General features: G+C 40.8%; 1 protein-coding gene across 1 annotated transcript; it reads left to right on the forward strand.

Annotated features, from left to right (window-relative positions):
- The first annotated feature begins 208 nt into the window (after positions 1–208).
- On the forward strand, positions 209–5,144 carry LOC143112840 (DELTA-sagatoxin-Srs1a-like). Its single transcript, XM_076275210.1, has 2 exons — positions 209–279; positions 4,727–5,144. Exons 1-2 carry the CDS (start codon positions 209–211, stop codon positions 5,142–5,144), a joined length of 489 nt encoding a protein of 162 aa, XP_076131325.1.
- Positions 5,145–22,286: the final 17,142 nt, after the last annotated feature.

Raw genomic sequence — 22,286 nt, forward strand, 5'->3', positions numbered from 1 at the left:
GGGAAACATTCTTGAAAGATTGTAGTCTTTTGAGTAAATCTTGAATGGGGGGCATTATTTAAAAGACTCCAATCTTTCAATACTTTTTCTCAAATCTTGTCTTCTGATGTATGGGGAGTAATCTGCAAACAACAGTTTCGAGGCACTTGTACTTCATGTCAGTATTTCTGTATAAAGGTGTGTGCTGTTTTTCTGCACAGGTTCAAAAATGGCTCATACACATCGCCAATGCAGCATTGAGATCGAGAACACCTCTATTTTCATCCTGTGCAATGAGAGGTAAACACAACTCAGCCTTCACTCTAAACTACAGATCAGCGTTAGAGTGACCATCCGTCCAGATTTCGTCCGGACAGTCCGGTTTTTGAGCTCTCTGTCCGGAGAGAGAGAGAGAGTGTCCTCCTTTTTGGACATTTGTCCGGATTTTTGTCATGAGTGGCCATCTGTCCGCATTTCATGAGCACATAGGCTATTTTCAAGGCCTCTGTAAGCTACTCTGTTACATGTCATCATTTCTAACCCTCAGCCAGCACCGTAGCACGAGACATCACAAAACTCCTCTCGTGATTGAATGAATGAACACCGTTGCTGCCTAAGTTGCATATGGCGAAACGAAAGACATCTTTCAACTCTGCGTGGTATTCTGAACACCACTTTGCTACCAAAAGCAGGACAGATGCAGCCTACCATGCATTTTGTAAACTGTGAAACAGATATTGATGCCATGCCAGCTCCAGGGATAAGAGTGTCATAGAGAGGCACGCTCTCACAGGCAGGCACAAAGAGAAAGCCAGATCTGTCGGGAAATCCTCTGTGGCATCGTTTTTGCTCCAGCAACAACCACAGCTGTAGAGCTCTCTAAGTTATTAAGTGACTAAAAAGTTATTGCGTTAAAAAGGTGGGTTTGTTGACTAATGTAGAAACACACACACACACAAAACTAATGTTAATATGTTATTATAATAAATATGGGAATGTTGGAAATAGCTGACTAGTGTGAAAAAAAACACAACAAATGTTACTATAACTAGATGTACCGCATAGCGGTACAAAATATGACCGCCGCTCAGTCCTGTACATCCGTTCCGTGAAAATAAATCACACTTCAATTTGTCTCCATATTTTACTCCATCCCCCACTCTTGAAACTTTTGTGTATGCTTGTTTGCCATGCCTGAGTGTGTGTGTGCGGCTGCACAGAGAGTAGCCTACTGGTGCTGAAAAAGTGAATAGATTGTAGAATAGCCAAAGAAGATGTAGCATTGTTATAAAACCTTCTCTAAACATCGCTAAACAATCACAAGGGCAGTTCATCACAGTTCATCCATTGCAACTGGATTGATGAAAGGTCACTTACACCTGTAGGCTACATTGTATTTGGGAAAAGCAAAAGGTATCAGCATAATGTTATTTATTTATTTATTTATTTATACACAAAAACATCTCTGTCAGTTCCATGCTGTTTTCAACAGCTATCAAAAACAAAGGTCATTTTTGGATGGATGGACTTTTTGTGAATGTTTCTTCTTCTACATAAGATTTTAGTCATCTTTAGTTCATGTAATACTTTATTGTCAATGCACAAATTAAGTAACAGTAGTCTGAAACGTTATTGTTAATGCACAAATTAAGTAACAGTAGTCTGAAACGAAATGCTGTTTTACATCTAGTGGAAATAACTGACATGTCCAAATGGGCCTTGATGAAATGCGTCGCTAGACTGTTCATACACATTTTAACGGGCCAAAGTTGAAGAGCTGTTGTCCGTTATTGTTCGTGCAAATATAGGCTGATTCATGTTCCCTTGCATTGTGTAACTGAGGTCCATGGCTAGTCTGGCTTTCACCAGACCAACCTCAATCTTTTAAGAAATCAAAAAATAAATAGCGGGCAGATCAGGCTGGGTTCACCAAGCCTAGTCCATAGGCACCCGATATTGTTCACGCTCTGGCTATTCTAAATGCAAAAATGCATCAGGGAGTTATGACAAAACTGTATCTAACAAACTAGATCCTAATAGAAAGCTGTTAGCTTCCCTAAGCTACAGGAAGGCAGGCCTATTTACAACATAAATTGTCAATAGGCTATGCTGGCGACACAAATAAATGGCCAAACCAATGGCTTACGCCTTACAGTATCAAGCGGACTTAAACTGCCATATCGTTGCGAAAAGTTGTAATAAAATTCACGCTCCATGAGTCACGCTCCATGAGTCAAGGAAAGCGCGAATGAAGTAGCCACTTCTAAATGGGACCCACTACACAGTAGCTTAAGGTGTGTTGCTAAAGCAGCCATAATGAAATGAAGGTGTCATTGTTTGGATACTTCACACACACGTGCTTTTTAATTTCACAGACTACAACTACCAAGCTGGAATCAAAGCACATCGATTCCCCTCTCACACCCTGCTCGCACTTATACACAAAATAAACAGGCGTCTCAGTCTCACGCATGTATAGGCAAAACTGTATCAGACCGGTGTAACGTTGGTAAATCTTCCATTGCACAGAATGATTTTTGTAGCACATGCAACAAATGACAGTCGAAAGATACAATTACAGTGCTGCTATCAATTTGCTTGGTATAACCGCATTTATAGTTTTCTACAAATGCAATCAATCAAATTGGCCTCCATCACTCAACCAACGCTAACGGTAACATTACCTAGGTCCTTATTGATATTATAAGATTAACGTACCTGCAGTAAAAACCAAGCATGTCCGAACATCCTCAGATTTATTTCGGCTTCAAGAAGAAATGGGAATTACATTTCATGTGAACATCATCCTATCCTTATTAGACGTTCTCTGCGGTAAACTATAGAGGAAGTGTCCATTGTTATTCCAACCCACGTTTAACTTCCAACAAAATTACGTCTCACTTTAACGATGCGCCATCTAGTGGACAAATGACTACTTATCGCCAATACTGGAAATGCAGCCATGATGATGAATATATATTTAGGCTTTCTTTTAATCCTACTGAATTTGTAATTATGTATCGGCCGTTCTAATACCGATAGTATGTGGGTGCCTGTGTGTGTGTGCATGTGTATATGTGTGCACCGCCATCTACAGGCCAATGAGTGTACAGTCACTAAATGTACACATAATCTATTTTTTTTAAGACCCCCCCATGGATGAAATTCTATGAAACTTGGCATACCCCCAGAGAATGCCAGGTCAATCATACAAATAAAATTTGGTGCAGTTCTGAACATCTTAACTGAAGATAGGGGCGATTAAAGCAGAATAATATTGCATTTTCATTTTTTACCGGGGGGGTGCAAATCACAAATGAGTGATTATGGGCCAGATTGATGTGGGCCCTTGAGACCAACATACCATAAAAATTTCTTCATCCTCGGTGCCACGGTTCAGGTAGTTATTTAGGAAAAACTGCTTTTTTTGCGGTTCGGGGGGCCCAGCACTCCCCCAGTGGACCCCGGGGACGAAACGAAATTTTTCCGTAAAAGTCTAGTGGGGCTACATACCCACCAAATTTCATGTGTCCCGGTGGTTCGGTGTCCCGGGTATCGTTGACCAAAAATTCAGGAAGTAGATGACGGGAAAAAAAAATTAAAAAAAAAAAAAAAAACTTTGACAATCCCTATATGACCGCTTCGCTAGCTTCGCTAGCTTCGCTAGCGGCGGTCATAATAAATTATGTTATAATAGCCTAAATAGGTGCCTTCTATAGAAATGGTTTATTTTCTAATGTTATTCCCCATATGTTACTCCGATTCCGTATGTGTCCTCACTTTTGGACCTTTGTCCTAACTTTTGGGCACAAGTGTCCTCATTTTCAGTGTCATGGTGGTGGTCACCCTACTCAGCGTGCATGCTAAACTACAGCTCAGCCTGCATGCTAAACTAGGCTACAGCTCAGCCTAGGCTCATGCCTATAGCTAATCAAACACAGGTGTGGTTAGTGGTAAGGTTAGATGCACTAAAATACCAACCCATTTGAGAGTTGAGGACCAGTGACTCAATTATTTATATTTGAAGTGACCTTAGCCAATTAAGTCAATAACAGGAATTCAATAAAGATTTCGGGAGTCAGGAGTTCCGGGAGCGCACTGTGTCCTGGTTGTTTAGGTTGGGGATCAATGCAATAAAAATCGTATGAAAAGTGCAGCCTTTTTCACCTTTCTGGTTATTTTAATGAGTTCCATACTCTCACAAAAGCAGGCATTGAAAATCAACATCAGCAATAAATATTATGATAATTACAACACAGCTCTTCCATAAATAATTGACATTGTCTAAGGCTCCGTCCCCATGAAAACAATAAACTTAGAAACTACTGTTACTGCAAGGCCAGGATTTGGATAAACTGTTTAGCATGCTGGCAAGTTTAGCAGTCCAGGTCATTTCAGAACTACATGCTGTGCTTTTGGAACCGCCCGAATTAACCGGCAGTATGGCGGAAACCAACTTTACATTATTCCTAGAGTCACGATAGTAAGCAGGTGATGAGAGGCATTTTCATAAGCTGTATTGTGGGTATATCAGCCTACTATGGATACTCATATTACATTGAAGTGAAACACTTCCATATTAAGCAGAGTCAGATTAGGTTTACAGGGGTTCTATAAACAATTGTTATATTTTTTACAGAGAGCTTCACAATTTCCTTCGACCACTTCCAGTTCCCTTATTGGCTCTGAAAAGTGGTGCTTACATTAGGACAAAGGTCTGTGAAATGTCTGTTTCTTTTTTGTCCAGGTCTCACAGTGTCAGGGGATTCTGTGATATTCCTCTGCCTTCGAGACTCGACCCGTCCGAAGCAGGCAGTGGTCGCTTCGTCAAGACTCCCGACACAGCCTGTGGGGCTGTGGGCGTCTTCACCTATGACATCTACCAGGAATTCGAAGATCAGTACATCGGAAAAATAGCTGTGATGTTCTCTAATCCGGATGACTTTGCTGTCTACTCTAACTGGTACGCAGTGGGAGTGTTCAGCATGGAAAAGCTCTGTGACCATGAGCTGTATAAGGAGATGTATTACGGGGAAAAGATGGGATTTGTCAGGGGTAAAGCCTCTGAGGGCAGTCTCACTTACAGGGGCTCTTCAGTGGCCATTACTGCCAATATGTCGGACAGCTACGAGCCTGTCCTCAAGGTCCAGGCCTACAACGACTGACACCAGGGGTGCATTCAAATTCTAGCATCAAAGCAGTGTTGCAACACCTATGGGCGGTGTAACAGTTTCAGAGCAAATTAATTCAATTCATATTACATTTAGTTAATTTGAATTCAGTTCCAAACAAATAAATTCAATTTCAAATGATGCTGTTCAGATTCACTTTTTCACTGCAATAAACCCCTTAGAGCCCTAGGCTATTTTCAGTGTAATTATGACCGCCGCGCAGCGAAGCGGCGGTCATATAGGTTTAGTCAGAATTTTTTTTTTTTTTTCTTTTTCGCATGCCCAAATTTCCGTCAATGAGTCCCGGGACACTGAAAGACCGGGGTACACGAAACTTGGTGGGCATGTAACCCCACATGGATAGCATGGAACCATCGTTTTTCGTTTTGATCTGTAGCCCCCCCGCTGGACTGGACCCCCCGAAAGGAGGGTAGGGCAGACACAGTTTTCTGTGAATATCTCGAAAACCGTAGGGTTTAGGAGGACCTTTTTTTTTTGTATGTTGATCTCAAGGGGCCATATCAACTTATTCCATAACCACTCATTTCATGTATAGCGCCACCTAGTTAAACACAAAAAAGTAAAAATGAGGTGTTGAAATTGAAGGTATATGTGACCTAACATAGTCAAAACTGCACTAAATTGGAAGTGTAGAATCATTATGACACCCTCTGTATGCACGCCAAATTTTGTGGAATTCCGTTTATGGGGGGGCCACACAATAAATTAATTTATGTTACTATACACCAACTGGCCTGTAGGTGGCCGGAGACAGTTTTCTGTGAATATCTCGAGAACCGTAGGGCCTAGGAGGTCCACCTTTTTTATGTATGTTGGTCTTAAGGGGGCATGTCAACCCATCCCATTACCACTTATTTCATGTATAGCGCCACCTAGTTAAAAATTAAAAAGCAAAAAATTAGGTGTTTTCATCACAATATCTCTGGCTAACAAGGTCAAAACTGCACGAAATTAAAAGTGTAGGATCATTATGACTCCCTCCGAATGCATGCCAAGTTTTGTGTACTTTCGTTCATGGGGGGCCTTACAATAAAATAATTTATGTGCACATTTAGTGACGTACACCAACAAGGATTCCCGGGACACTGAAAGACTGGGGTACACAAAACTTGGTGGGCATGTACCACCACATGGATAGCATGGAACCGTCATTTTTCGTTTTGATCTGTAGCCCCCCCGCTGGACTGGCCCCCCCGAAAGGAGGGTAGGGCAGACACAGTTCTCTGTGAATATCTTGAGAACTGTAGGGCCTAGGATGACCATTTTTTTCCGTATGTTTGCCTCCAGGGGTCATGTTAACCCATTTCATGTGCACACATGTGCACAAACAGATACACACACACACACACACATACATTCACAGTAATCATACGTATGACACATACACAGTAGACATATGTACGGGCACATACGCAGGCACACACACAAGCACGCACACACACACACCCACCCACCCACACACACACACACACATAACATAAACATAACACAAACAATCAAGAATTTCTCAGAATTATGAACAGGCAAGATGGAGGTGGGGTTGTATAAAATTCATTTTACATGTGAAATCTATGAACTAATCATGTTTTGGTACTTGTTGTAGCAGATACCAGTGAGAATTGAGTGTGGATAATGCAATTTAGTGAGACAGTTAGAATCATATAGGCCTTTCAGCGTGATTTCTTTTTGTGGAAAAAATGTGCTGGACTGGGCGGCGGTCATATTTTGTACATCTAGTTTTATGTACTACAGCGGTACATCTAGTTTTACTAGCTTTAAGCTCTTGATAATTGTAATGGCCATCTATATACTGTATGCTATATATATTGGGGTTTTTTTTTCAGAACAGTCTGGGCTATTCATATCTGGGACAGTGTAATGTGATAATATTTGCATACTGTATGTCTTATGTCAGCCTTTGGATTTTTAAAAACGTAGTTCATAGTTGTAGGTGGGAATATCTGGAATCTGGCAATATAAGAATCATGATAGTGGGATACTCTATGGCTATGCTATTCATTATGAATAGTTTTATTCACTGACATCTTGTCACTGAACCATTGAATAAAGAATTTGCCTTACACTCCTCTGCATTTGTGACCTGAAGTAAGCTATGCTTACAGATGACATGTAGCAACAAGCACAGCTGATCTGTGCATGCTATGACAGAGAAGGAGGGGTGTGAAAGTTTACCCATTCATTTTCGATCATTAATTATTATTCATAGTCAGTTTCTAGTGACAAATGTTAGCTTATCCCTTAGATCGCACCAACTACAACTAATTATACAATCCCATTACACCAATGAAAATTGAATATGAAGATATGATGATGATAAGACCTGTTACCTATGGGCTTTTAATTAATTCAAACTGAGTAGTTTTGACTTGGTTTGTCAAACCATATGGGCTGGTTCATAGACTACACTAGCAACGCTGACTCAGTTGACAACGCAAGGCTCACGCATGATTTGAAGTGCCTTCTCATAGTCTACGCAAGCTACGCGGACGATGCACCCCCATTGAAAATGCATGATATGGCTTTCGGACTTGCTTTGTGTTAAAAAAAAAAAACACATTTTGTTACACAAGTACATGCCAAACCCTCCTTGCATATATAGATTGTGTTGACTGGATGCTATTACACACTTGATATGGGAGGGGTATTAGGTTGCATCCCACACTCTCACACAATGCACTTTCAACAAGCTCCTGCGGTGAAAATGTATATGACGCACAGTATGTCGTAGGCAAAATAAGCAGTCAAGCAGACATATTCTTTAGGGTTTATTTCCTTGTTCAGATATGTGCTCACCTGTGTGAGATCCTTAGGGTCTATTTCCTTGGTTCTGGACCCAAATGGGCTTCTTTAGGCACTTAATGTTTTTAATTAACTTTTTTTGTTAATTCCCAAGAACTCATTAAAAATCTTGATTATATGTTAACCTGGTGTCCTTGCACTGCTTGAACTGCCCAGCTGAGAGCTGTGCAACCTCATGATATCACAACACACACCAGAACTGTTATCTTTCCCAATTCTTAATATTAAACAACCCTACCTTAGTTTTGCTTTAAAATGTCAAGAAAAAACATAAAAAACGAATGAAAACTGACTAACTGCAATGCATTTCAATGGACGTGGAGGCAGAGAATCTGAGAGCATTGGGTTAGCTGTGCACTGTAATTGGCTCATTGTGTTTGGGAGCGTGGCTTAGCCATAGGTCAATTGAATTGTCTCTGCGAGACACTAGCAATGAGTAATGATGCATGTTACTTTTACCCCTTGCATCGCGAGGAACCAATCACATCGGTGTATCTGATAAGGCGGGCCATGAGGTGAGCTAAACAGATGACTACAGCGCTGCAATATATCAGTCAGTAAATATTGGTCGTTGACGTAGTGTTATCCAATTGCGTCAAAGTCTGGAATCAGTCAGTAAGCATTGGTTGTAGTGTAATCCAATAGCGTGCAATGAGATTTTCAAATGCATGCTTGGTGCCGCCCCTTGAGTTTGGCCATTTTTATTATTCATGGCCAGACCCTTAATCTTTCTAGATTACCAGGGTCTGGATTTTCCAGGCTACACGTCCTGGTTACCATGTCTCAAAATGCCATTACAAATGCTGTGCATGAACAGGATCCTTATGAGACACCACTATGTGTTTAGTAATAGTGAATACAGTGTTTGGACTTTACAGGAAGCACCCAAGTGGCTTTCCTTTAAGTGTCTACTAAATGGATGAATATAAATTTAAATCTCATATCTGACATGAAATGTTCAGTCATTTCCACAGTGGGTTCATCATAGAATTATAAAATAGCACAACGGATCATCCAGTTTCAGCACAGTGATTGTGTCAGATGTTTTGCAGTGTTAGCCGATGAATGGACAGGCTGAACACAGCAATTGTGACCGATTGAACCCTGTAGTGTGTTGCCATAGGAGGTCAATGGCCTCAATCCTCCCTGTCAGCTAAGGAAGGTGTAATTCTCCTGCTCATTCTACTCTGTTCTAATTGTAATTCTAATTCTACAGAGACTCTGGAGTTCCGTAATCTTAACCCAGACGGAGCTCACATCAGGCGCTGGATGTGTGATCTGTGCAGGGATTGTAAGAGCGTGGCTGCAGTGCTGGATGTGATGGTCTTCACTGAGAGCTGCACGGTGCCCACACACTTCTGCCTACAGAGGGCGCCACAGAGCTGCTGCACACTCTCGTCTGACAGACTGCTGTTGAACACCCTGTATCAGAGACACAAATGGCATGTCCCTGTGCATTATAGGACAGGTCACTTGCACTAGAGCACCTGGGTTTCTAGAGTAATATCCTCATGCAGTTATTATAAGCAACCTTAAGCTTCTGCATATTTGCCTTCTTATACTTAGTCCTTAATGGAGCAGTAGACAAAGGAGTACACTATGCTAATTTTGACAATCTGTGCTGGTGTGGAATTTTCTTACCAACATATCGATACAGCACATCATGTACTCCATCCATATTCAGAACATATATTCAGTAGCTGCTGAAAGCCAGCACTGTTAGGAGAGAGATTGGCCAGATCATCAGCATACATGAAATTATTATGACCGCCGCTAGCGAAGCTAGCGAAGCGGTCATATAGGGATTGTCAAAGTTTTTTTTTTTTTTTTTTTTTCCCCGTCATCTACTTCCTGTATTTTTGGTCAACGATACCCGGGACACCGAACCACCGGGGCACATGAAATTTGGTGGGTATGTAGCCCCACTAGACTTTTACGGAAAAATTTTGTTTCGTCCCCGGGGGCCACTCCCTCCCCGTGCTGGGCCCCCTGAACCGCAAAAAAAGCAGTTTTTCCTAAATAACTACCTGAACCGTGGCACTGAGGATGAAGAATCTTTTATGGTATGTTGGTCTCAAGGGCCCACATCAACCTGGACCATAATCACTCATTTGTGATTTGCACCCCCCCGGTAAAAAATGAAAATGCAATATTATTCTGCTTTAATCGCCCCTATCTTCAGTTAAGATGTTCAGAACTGCACCAAATTTTATGTGTATGATTGACCTGGCATTCTCTGGGGGTATGCCAAGTTTCATAGAATTTCATCCACGGGGGGGTCCTAAAAAAATTAGGTTATGTGTACATTTAGTGACTGTACACTCATTGGCCTGTAGATGGCGGTGCACACATATACACATGCACACACACACAGGCACCCACATACTATCGGTATTAGAACGGCCGATACATAATTACAAATTCAGTAGGATTAAAAGAAAGCCAAAATAAATATTCATCATCATCATAATGGCTGCATTTCCAGTATTGGCGATAAGTAGTCGTTTGTCCACTAGGTGGCGCATCGTTGCAGTGAGACGTAATTTTGTTGGAAGTTAATCTAAAGTGGGTTGGAAAGACACTACGCTTCCTACAAGGACAAGACTGTAGGCTACAGTAGTTTACCGCAGAGAACGTCTAAGGGTAGGATGATTTCTGCATGACATGTAATTCCCATTTCCTCTTGAAGCCGAAATAAATCTGAGAATGTTTATCGGACATGCTTGTTTTTTACTGCAGGTAGGCTACGTTAATCCTATCAATAGCAGAACGTAGGTAAAATAATGTTACCGTTAGCATGGTTGAGTGATGGAGGCCAATTTGATTATTGATGTATTTGTAGAAAACCATAAATGCGTTTATATATAGGCTACCAAGCAAATCGATAACAGCACTAATTGTATCTTTCGACTGTCATCTCATTTGCTTATGACCATAACCTAGACTACTAACAGGAGCTAAGTGAGTTAGCCACAACACGTTCGCTACGTGATGGTTTTTTAATGGAAAATATATAGGCTACCTGAAAGATAACCTGTCTATGATGCATCCTAAACACCGGGCTGGGACATTTCTGCTCAAGGTCTCAAAAAGCATCTGAGTCAATGTCATTCCCAAACACCCATATAGGCTACTTCAATCCTCTATTTTCAAAGGTGATTCAAGTAAGGAAGAGCATGGCTCAAAGTAAAGTAACTGAAACTACATAAATTCATCAAAGTGAATAATTTGTGTCAACTGGCCGAAATGTAGATTTATTAACGCACCCGTGATGATCTACATCTCCATTTAAACCAGATGTTTTAGAGCGCACGTTGAGATGTATTCAGGGCAGGGCTCTACCTACACATATTTGTTGCACGTGCTACAAAAATCATTCTTTGCGATGGATGATTTAGTACCAACGTTACACCGGTCAGATACAGTTTTGCCTATGGCTATACCGTGAGACTGAGGCGCTTTTTGTTTGTTCGAAGTGCGTGTTTAGGGTGTGAGATGGGAGTCGATGTGCTTTGATTCCAGCTTGGTAGTTGTAGTCTATGCGATTAAAAAACATGTGTGTGAAGTATCCAAACAATGATAACGCTTTCATTATGGCTGCTTTAGCCACAGACCTTGAGCTACGGTACAGTGGGTTGGGTTCCATTTAGAAGTGTCCACTTAATTCGCCCTTTCCGTGATTCACACAGCTACGAGAAATGTATTACTACTGATATGCAAAACTATTAACTTTTCGCCAAGAGGTGGCAGCTTGATACTGTAAGGTGTAAGCCATTGGTTCCAAATGAGATTTTTTAATTTGGGTCGCCAGCATAGCCTAGTGACAATTTGTGCTGTGTAATAGGCCTAGCATAGGGCCTACCTTATATAGCTTATAGTTTGTCACGGTTTTGTCATAACTCCCTCTATGCATTTTTGCATTTAGAATAGCTCTGAAACCAGGGGGCGAACACGTCGCAGGGGGGGCGCCAGTGCGTGGATATCTCAATCGCAAAATTAAACAATATTTCTATCGGGCGCCTACCATGGACTAGGCTGGGTGAAAATCAAAAGATTGCGTCAAAAGATTGAGCTTGGTATGGCGAAAGCCAGACTAACCATGGACCTCATAGTTGCAAAATGCAAGGGAACATGAATCAGCATATTATTTGCACAAACAATAACGGACAGTAGCTCTTCAACTTTGCCCGTTAAAATGTGTATGAACAGTCTCGCAACGCATTTCATGAAGGCCCTTTTGGACATGTCAGTTATTTGCACCACTGGGTAAAACGGCATTTTGTTTTAGACTACTGGTATTTAATTTGTGCATTGAAAATAAAGCTGAATATCATTTGAACTAGATGACTAAACTTATGCATACAGTATGTAGAAGAAGAAACATTCACAAACATCCATGACATGACCTCTCTTCTTGATAGCTGTTGAAAACTGCATGGAACTGACAGGGATTGTTTTGTTTAATAATAAATAAACTAGATGTACCGCGTAGCGGTACAAAATATGACCGCCGCTCAGTCCTGCACATCCATTCCGCGAAAATAAATCATATTAATGAATTTGTCTCCATCTTCATCCCCACTCTTGAAACTTTTGTGTATGCTTGTTTGGAATGTGTGTTTGCACACATTCCGCACACAAAGTAGCCTACTGGCGCTGCAAAGGTGAATAGATTTGTTTCTGGGCCAAAAAATCTGTAACATTGTTATAAAACCTTTAAAATCTCTAAACAATCACAAGTAGGGCAGTTCGTCACAGTCCATCCATTGCAACTGGACTGATGAAAGGTACACCTGTAGGCTACATTGTATTTGGGAAAAGCAGAAGGTAGCAGCATAATGTATTTATTTATTTATTATTAAACAAAACAATCCCTGTCAGTTCCATGCAGTTTTCAACAGCTATCAAGAAGAGAGGTCATGTCATGGATTTTTGTGAATGTTTCTTCTTCTACATATGCATACGTTTAGTCATCTAGTTCAAATGATATTCAGCTTTATTGTCAATGCACAAATTAAATACCAGTAGTCTAAAACAAAATGCCGTTTTACCCAGTGGTGCAAATAACTGACATGTCCAAAAGGGCCTTCATGAAATGCGTTGCGAGACTGTTCATACACATTTTAACGGGCAAAGTTGAAGAGCTACTGTCCGTTATTGTTTGTGCAAATAATATGCTGATTCATGTTCCCTTGCATTTTGCAACCATGAGGTCCATGGTTAAGCTCAATCTTTTGACGCAATATTTTATTTTCACCCAGCCTAGTCCATGGTAGGCGCCCGATAGAAATATTGTTTAATTTTGCGATTGAGATATCCACGCACTGGCGCCCCCCCTGCGACGTGTTCGCCCCCCCGGTTTTAGAGCTATTCTAAATGCAAAAATGCATAGAGGGAGTTATGACAAAACCGTGACTGTTAACAAACTATAAGCTATATAAGGTAGGCCCTATGCTAGGCCTATTACACAACACAAATTGTCACTAGGCTATGCTGGCGACCCAAATAAAATCTCCGTTGGAACCAATGGCTTACACCTTACAGTATCAAGCTCAGGGGCGGAGCTACGTGGTGGCCAGGGGGGGCCACGGCCACCACTGGTCAAAGCTTGGCCACCCTGCTGGCCCCCCCAGCTCCGTTCAGTGAAAAGTAAAAAAAAAAGATTGCTGCCGTTCTCTCTATGGCTCTGGGCCTACCTAGCCTACAAAACGATCAAGCGCCACAGAGTCAGGTCTTTGGTAAGTAACGTTAGCCTAACGTTAAGATGTTTTATTTAGCTATATGTGACTGACTGTTGGCCTAAGACAGCTAACACTAGCAAACTAAAGTCAAATTTAGTGAAGCAAAAGTAAGCTAAGGACCAGGGAGGCTGCAAACACGCATGAACTTTAATGAAGTCCGCTAGTTCGTGTCTTATTGAACCGAAAGCCCATAACGTAAATCCGCTGGTCGTGTTTTGTCCAGAGGTCACTGCTCCGAAAATATACACTCTTCAGTGGCTGTTGACTGTTGGCTGTTGGCAATTCATTCCAGACTGCATTGATATATTGTTTGATTTAATAGATAATGTATAGCCTACATTATACGTTTGCCTTTGCTGATCCTTCAGCATTGTAATTGATTCTTATTTAGCCTATGTGTTTTTGACATGTTTATGGCTTACTCTTAAAATGTTACCAAGGCTGTGTGGTGCCCACCTTTATGCTATTTCTCTAAAAGAACTGAACAGATTTAATGCATTGATCAAACTTTTAAAATTTAAGCTGTTAGGCTACTGAATGTCATTTATATATTTGATAGACGTTTATTGCTAGTCTTACAATGATCAAAGTTGTGCAGATTTGGGGGGGGGGGGGTGCACCTTCATCTTCATCTCACCAAACGAACTGAAAAGGACACTGGATCTAATGTTCACACACAAAAAGGATACAAAATGCATAGCCTACGTTTTGACAATGTAAGTAAAGTATATGTAGCGTGATACAGGCAAATGTAGGAATCCAATAACAGCTAATGTCCAGCAAGGAAACAAACGTTCAATGTTAGAACTACCAAAGAACATATTTTAGATTGATGTTGCAAACTAATTATACTCGCAATATATAATTGACACTATAATGTAAGCATGCTAACACGTAATAACACTCGTTTTTGGTTTGTTGTAATGTTTCACGTTCAATAACGCACTTGCTGCTGTCTATCCCATTGAAATAACACGACACGCAAAGAGCTGTTTGGAACTGTTGAAGCTTACGTGAACCACGTGACCGCGTGGCGGCGACTTCAAAGAGTGTCGCAACTCTCTTTTTATATGGCTCTGGTTTTATCTATACAGTCATTATTTTGAGTTTGTGTCAGCTAAACATGACAACATTAAGGTACGTTGTACATTCTGTGCTGGCGACAAAGTGCTGTCTAGCTAGATATCCCAAGTCTCCCGAAGTTTTGGGAGTCTCCCACATATTGATATCCTGATGCCCGCAAATTACATAAAATCTCCCAGAACCTAGAGCGAACAAGAGCACGCAAGACCGTACTTCAAAACGCGTGTGCATCTAAGTTTAACACGCACACAACGGAGAGGGAGAGAGAGAGGAGTGGTGCGTGTGTGCCTGCAAGCACATCCAAGACAGAGCATCCTAGTCTGTTTTGCTAAATCAACCAATCAGTTTTCAGTGTAGGTGGGCTTATATCTCTTTTCTCCTAAACTTAATTAATCAGTTCAGTTAGTGTATCTAGGAACAGGAGCATCATGGCAGAGTCAGTGCCCCTCAAAAAGAAACATTTAAGACCCATTTCACATCAGACTACACAAAAGTGTACCCAATTGTCTCATAAGAGTAAAACATAATGATAGTATTGCACACTGCACTGTTTGTAACAGTGACTTTAGCATTGCTCACGGCGGGTTAAATGATTGCAAAAGACTTGTTGAGGTGAGTTTAACAAGTGTAATTTCATTTGCATATTACTCAGGCCTATACTAGATGGCTAGTTGCCAAGGCTACATGAAAAGGCCAAACTACCAAAATCTACATATTTTACTATCACAATTTCTATCAATAGGCCTTCCTTATTTGGTGTACTGACTAGACATTATTGAACAAACATCTGCATTTTAGTATCTAAGTAGGTTAGGTTGGGATGTCTGCTATGCATTGTTGGCATTACTGTTAAAATGCACTTCCAGTATAGTGAGTATTGGCAAAACCGGTTATCATTTTTATGTTGAGGCGGTGGGGGTGTTGTCGGCAGCTGCTGAAAGTAACTAATAAAGTAACTTGTAATCTAACTTAGTTACTTTTAAAATCAAGTAATCACTAAAGTAACTAAGTTACATTTTAAAGAAGTAATCAGTAATCAGATTACTTTTTCAAGGTAACTGTGGCAACACTGTTTGTGTGTTACTGTTTTGTTTGTTTAGTCACAGCTAATTAATGGTTTTGTGACCTTTTGTGTAGGATATAGTCACTCTACAGATCAGTGGATCTTTTTTAAGTGGGTGTGGCTTCCCAATTTTGTCAGGTCACTGTGTTACAAATTCCCTCCAGTCATAGTAACTTGTAGATGTGGTTGAAGACCACATGGTGTCTATTTTGTTGTGGTAGTGGCAGATCACTTTGGTTGGGTCTGTGTTGCTGTGGCAGCAATTGTAGTTGGTCTACTTGTGTTGACCCTTTTGGTTGTGACTGTTCAACGTATCCTGATGAAACAGTTCGTAGGATATCGTACTAAAAGTATGACCAAAAACTCCGTACGATATCCACTAAAATCTGTCAGACGAGCGATCAATGCACATGCGCAATATAGCAGTGTAGAACTCACTTCGTTGTTATCAGTGCGCCTGCGTTTAGACATCGGAGAACTTCAGCCTCCTGAAAGGTAGGTGCAGTAAACCTGGGCATTTTGAAATCTGATTAGCATTAAAAGCAGGCAATAATATAAATACAGATGAAAGCAGCGGTCGTCTAATTTGATAGGTCAATGTAGTTTGCCAAAGTAGTTAACGTGATACATAGCCTATGAAGACGGTGAGTTAAAGAATTGTTGCTAATTTATGCTAATAATAACTTAGCTAGAGAAGATGTAGCGCTAACTGTGTTTTAAATAGATATCATCCATTTCGTGGAATTACAACACACCAAAAAAAAAAAAAAAACGCCATCAAACATCGTTTGTTTCTTCTTGTCCGTGTCTTACCAGAGAATGTCTGTTTAGTAGAGGTCATGTGACACATGCCACCACAACAAAGCGGAAAAGCATCGTAGAGCGAGAGCCATGTGGGGTAAATTTAGTAAATAATAATAATGTTGTTGTGTTGTTTTTTGCTGTTTCGAACAAAATAGGGATACTTATCCTGACCAAAACTCCTTCATGCTGCAAAACGACTAGAATCACGCGAATTTAGTGCAATTTCTTAGTACAATTCAATGTCTTATAAGGCTAAAAGACGTGGACAAATACGTGATAATTAACCAAACTAGATGTACCGCATAGCGGTACAAAATATGACCGCCGCGCAGTCCTGTACATCCGTTCCGCGAAAATAAAGCACACTTCAATTTGTCTCCATATTTTACTCCATCCCCCACTCTTGAAACTTTTGTGTATGCTTGTTTGGCATGCCTGAGTGTGTGTGTGCGGCTGCACAGAAAGTAGCCTACTGGTGCTGAAAAGGTGAATAGATTGTAGAATAGCCAAAGAAGATGTAGCATTGTTATAAAACCTTTAAAATCTCTAAACAATCACAAGTAGGGCAGTTCATCACAGTTCATCCATTGCAACTGGATTGATGAAAGGTCACTTACACCTGTAGGCTACATTGTATTTGGGAAAAGCAAAAGGTATCAGCATAATGTTATTTATTTATTTATTTATTTATTTGTTTATTTATTTATTTACAAAAACATCTCAGCCGTTTTCAACAGCTATCAAAAACAAAGGTCATTTTTGGATGGATGGATTTTTTTGTGAATGTTTCTTCTTCTACATAAGATTTTAGTCATCTTTAGTTCATGTAATACTTTATTGTCAATGCACAAATTAAGTAACAGTAGTCTGAAACGTTATTGTTAATGCACAAATTAAGTAACAGTAGTCTGAAACGAAATGCTGTTTTACTAGTGGTGCAAATAACTGACATGTCCAAATGGGCCTTGATGAAATGCTTCGCTAGACTGTTCACATTTTAACGGGCCAAAGTTGAAGAGCTGTTGTCCGTTATTGTTCGTGCAAATATAGGCTGATTCATGTTCCCTTGCATTGTGTAACTGAGGTCCATGGCTAGTCTGGCTTTCACCAGACCAAGCTCAATCTTTTAAGAAATCAAAAAATAAATAGCGGGCAGATCAGGCTGGGTTCACCAAGCGAGCCTAGTCCATAGGCACCCGATATTGTTCACGCTCTATCTAGATGCAAAAATGCAGTTATGACAAAACTGTAACTAACAAACTAGATCCTAATAGAAAGCTGTTAGCTTCCTTAAGCTACAGGTAGGTAGGCCTATTTACAACATAAATTGTCAATAAGCTATGCTGGCGACACAAATAAAATCTCCTTTGGAAACCAATGGCTTACGCCTTACAGTATCAAGCGGACTTAAATTGCCATATCGTGGCGAAAAGTTGTAATAAAATTCACGCAGCTCCATGAGTCAAGGAAAGCGCGAATGAAGTAGCCACCTCTAAATGGGACCCACTAGCCTACACAGTAGCTTATGGTGTGTTGCTAAAGCAGCCATAATGAAATGAAGGTGTCATTGTTTGGATACTTCACACACACGTGCTTTTTAATTTCACAGACTACAACTACCAAGCTGGAATCAAAGCACATCGATTCCCCTCTCACACCCTGCACGCACTTCAAACAAAAATATAGCTGCAAGCAGCAATGCGGGGGCCAAGCAGTGCGCTATAGCAGGAATGGCGTTGCCATGGCATGAGCAAGCACTCACAGCAAGTTTGATGGCAATTGGATAAAGAACGGCTGAGAAATAAGCTCATTTACTTTGTTACAGCGCCCCTAGAGGCCAAATTACACCAATGTCCTTGTGCGTTCTTACAATCAGCTCCCATGTCCGTCTACCAAGTTTGGACTTCATACACCAAAGTGTTGCTTTGATGTGAGCTCACATTCTTTATTACAGCACCCCTAGAGGTCAAATGAGACCACTTTCCTTGCATGTCCTCACAATCAGCTAATATGTCCATGTATCAAGTTTGGACTTCATACAACGAAGCGTTGCTGAGATTTGAGCCCACTTCCTGTATTACAGCGCCCCCTATAGAGGCCAAATGATGCCAATTTCCTACTGTGTCCTCACAATCAGATACCAAGTCCCTGTACCAAGTTTGGACTTCATACATCAAAGCGTTGCTGAGATACAAGCTCACTTCCTGTATTGCAGCGCCCCCTGTAGAGGCCAAATGACACCAATTTCCTAGTGCATCCCCACAATAAGGTACCAAGTCTCTATACCAAGTTTGGACTTCGTACATCAAAGCGTTGCTGAGATACAAGCTCACTTCCTGTATTGTAGCGCCCCCTATAGAGGCCAAATGATGCCAATTTCCTAGTGCGTCCTCACAATCAGATACCAAGTCCCTGTACCAAGTTTGGACTTCATACATTAAAGCGTAGCCGAGATGTTTGCCCACTTCCTGTTAGGTGGCATCGTCGTTATATTTTATTGGCTGTCACAGGCAAACAAAAATGAAATTAAAAAATCTGACAAGTATCGTTTGTGCGGCTCAGTCTGAAGATCATCTCCGCCAAGTTCTGTGAAAATCGGATGAAGTTTGTAACCGCTGAAACTTTTCGTAGAGTTTGGACCAAATCCAATATGGTGGAGGTCCAATATGGCGGAAAGTGACGGGATAGGGGTCAATGAACTCAGGATGGTCCAAGGATTCAGACGCTACCTCAATTGTGAAAATCAGACAAAAGAGTCAAGGATCACGCGCATGAACGCATGTCCAGCATTGAACTGGTGTTGGCGCTAGTGTGTTCAATGTATATGCATGAAAATTGGTGTGAGTGATTGGAACAGTGTCCTGACTAATGGTCTCGAGTTTTGTTATGTTAACTCAAAGCGTCACCTAGATGTTTGTCCACTTCCTGTTTGGCGGCTTCGTCACCATATTTGATTGGCTGTCACGGGCAAACAAACTTGAAATTGAAAAATCTGCCAAGTATCTTTTGTGCGGCTCGGTCTGATGATCATCTCAGCCAAGTGTCATGAAAATCGGAGGAAATTTACGAACGCTGAACATTTTCGTAGAGTTTGGACTAAATCCAATATGGTGGAGGTCCAGTATGGCGGAAAGTGACGTAGTAGGGGTCATTCAACTCAAGTCAGTCCAGGGATTCCAACGGTGCTTGATTTGTGAAAATCGAACACACCGTTCAATTGTTACATGCGTGAATGTGAGTCCAGATTCGACCCATTGGTGGCGCTAGAGTGTTCGGCATAGAGTTCTGTAAATTGGTGAGAGTGATCATGGGACATTCCTGAATCAGGGCGCTAAATTTCATAATAATAATGACTTGCAAATACCTTTCAACCCAGCTTTTAAACTTTCGGCCAAACTTTGACCTGTTGGTGGCGCTAGACGGCTGGGTTTAGAGGTCCGTAAATGAGTGTGAGTGGTCAGTGGAGTGTCCCGAAACTTTCTGCCAAAAAATCTGCACTTTTTAGCCAGGCGTTCTATGGGCTGAGATGTGTAATAATAATAAATATAACCGCAAGCGGTGATTTACGGGGTCCGAGCAAAACGAACATGATAGCATAGCTTTTTAGTTTTACATATGCTTTGATTGTTTGGGCACAATTGTTCAAAAGAAACGTGATCGGATTTCAGTTACCGGATTTCAGCTATCGGATTGGATCAAATCTTGAAAATGGGTTGTTCAAAGGGAAACAAGGATCCTGAAATTGGATTAGATCGATCTGGATAAAACCTTCACTTTGTGTCGTTCAAAACTTTTGAGTTGGATTGGAATAAATTTGATGCATAAAATTAGGATTACCCTGTGCTGTAACACTATAGTGTGCTAACCTCCACAACCCAACAGTATTCTAACAATACTTGATTCTACAGGACTATTTATTTGTTGTGGATAAGATGAAGGGTTTGATAATGGAAGGCAGTGTTTCCCACAGAATTGAATTGTATTTGTGGTGGTGGGTTCTGTGTCGGAGTCAATAAGATAAACAGCGTATAATTATACAGTTATACTTGCCTTGCACTACAAGTCCATATTGACAAGTAGCTGTAATGCTGTAATGTTATAGTGTGCTAACCTCCACAACCCAACAGTATTTTAACACTAATGCTTCAGGTGGGATTTGAACTCTCAACATAAGGATGACCAGTACAAGGCATTATCCCACTAAGCCACTGTCAATCCTACATCTTTGCCAGTCACATTCACATGGTGAAAATGTGTACTGGTAAACACACAAGAAAAACTCCAAGTATACATTTGACAATAAAATGAAGGGCTTTCCTGAAAGAGTACACCTGAAAACGTTTGGAAATTCTGGGACAATTAGACATTTGTAGAGAAGAACAGTAATGGATGAAATATAAATATGATAGACTTAATGATGAAGGAAAAATAGTAAAAAAGAAGTTCCCCTATATGTCTTCGAGTGTGTCGGCATTCTGATTCTTGGCAACTAATGAGTGTGAATGTTGATTGCCTGATGTCATTCAGGTGCTGTTCAATGGTGTGACTCTTCAATAACCAATAGCATGTGCATCTTGAGCCTAAAGCTCTAGCAGGATTCGAACTCTCAACCTAACAAACACCAGCACTAGGCATTATCCCTCTGAGCCACTAACAATCCGACATAATAGGCAGTCACATTCACATGGTGAAAATGTGTGTTGGTAAACACACAAGAAAAACTCCAAGTATACATTTGACAATACAATGAAGGGCTTTCCTGAAAGAGTACACCTGAAAACTTTTGGATATTCTGGGGCAATTAGACATTTATAGAGAAGAACAGTAATGGATGAAATATAAATATGATAGACTTAATGATGAAGGAAAAATAGTAAACAAAGAAGTTCCCCTATATGTCATAGAGTGTGTCGGCATTCTGATTCTTGGCAACTAATGAGTGTGAATGTTAATTGCCTGATGTCATTCAGGTGCTGTTCAATGGTGTCAATCTTCAATAACCAATAGCATGTGCATCTTGAGCTTCAAGCTCTAGCAGGATTCGAACTCTCAACCTAACAAACACCAGCAGTGTGTAATGAGTGTGAATGTTAATTGCCTGATGTCATTCAGGTGCTGTTCAATGGTGTGACTCAGAAGGCTCAATGGTATGGAGTGATGACACGGAGATGGCAGGTTTCGGTGCAACACAAGTTAACTTTATTTGAGTTTCAATTCATCTGTTCTTTTGTTCTTTACTTGTATGTGTGCTGCATCAAAGAGGAAACAAACAGAAAATGGAGTAATCAGTGAAATGGGGTAAATCAGTACAGATCCCAACTCACAAACAAACCAATTGACATTTGAACAATAAACTGAAATCATATGGCTATATAAGGTACAACTAAACAATACTTGACATCCCAAGTCAACCAACATCACCTAATCATCTCTCACATGGGACTCCAACACACCAAACCAACAAACAAAGACCTTAACTTTACACATGATGGCAGAGCTACTCTACAAACTGATAAACATCACAAAAGTCATAGTGAGGGTGATTAAAGTGATGACTTACGTTAACTCAAAGACGCACACAGAGCAGGACACACTGGAGTGCTG

This window comes from Alosa pseudoharengus, unplaced genomic scaffold (genome assembly GCF_046254945.1).
Source record: "Alosa pseudoharengus isolate Yale_2024_CS ecotype anadromous, Long Island Sound unplaced genomic scaffold, YU_APseudo_1.1 YU_APseudo_1.1_scf_104, whole genome shotgun sequence".
Taxonomy (NCBI): Eukaryota; Metazoa; Chordata; class Actinopteri; order Clupeiformes; family Clupeidae; genus Alosa; species Alosa pseudoharengus.

What these genes read in the sequence shown, in the direction of transcription:
- LOC143112840 (XM_076275210.1), top strand. Translation starts at nt 209, where the DNA reads ATGGCTCATACACATCGCCAATGCAGCATTGAGATCGAGAACACCTCT. An exon ending in TTCATCCTGTGCAATGAGAG is followed by an intron (nt 280 to 4,726) that starts GTAAACACAACT and finishes TTTTTTGTCCAG; the next exon opens with GTCTCACAGTGTCAGGGGAT.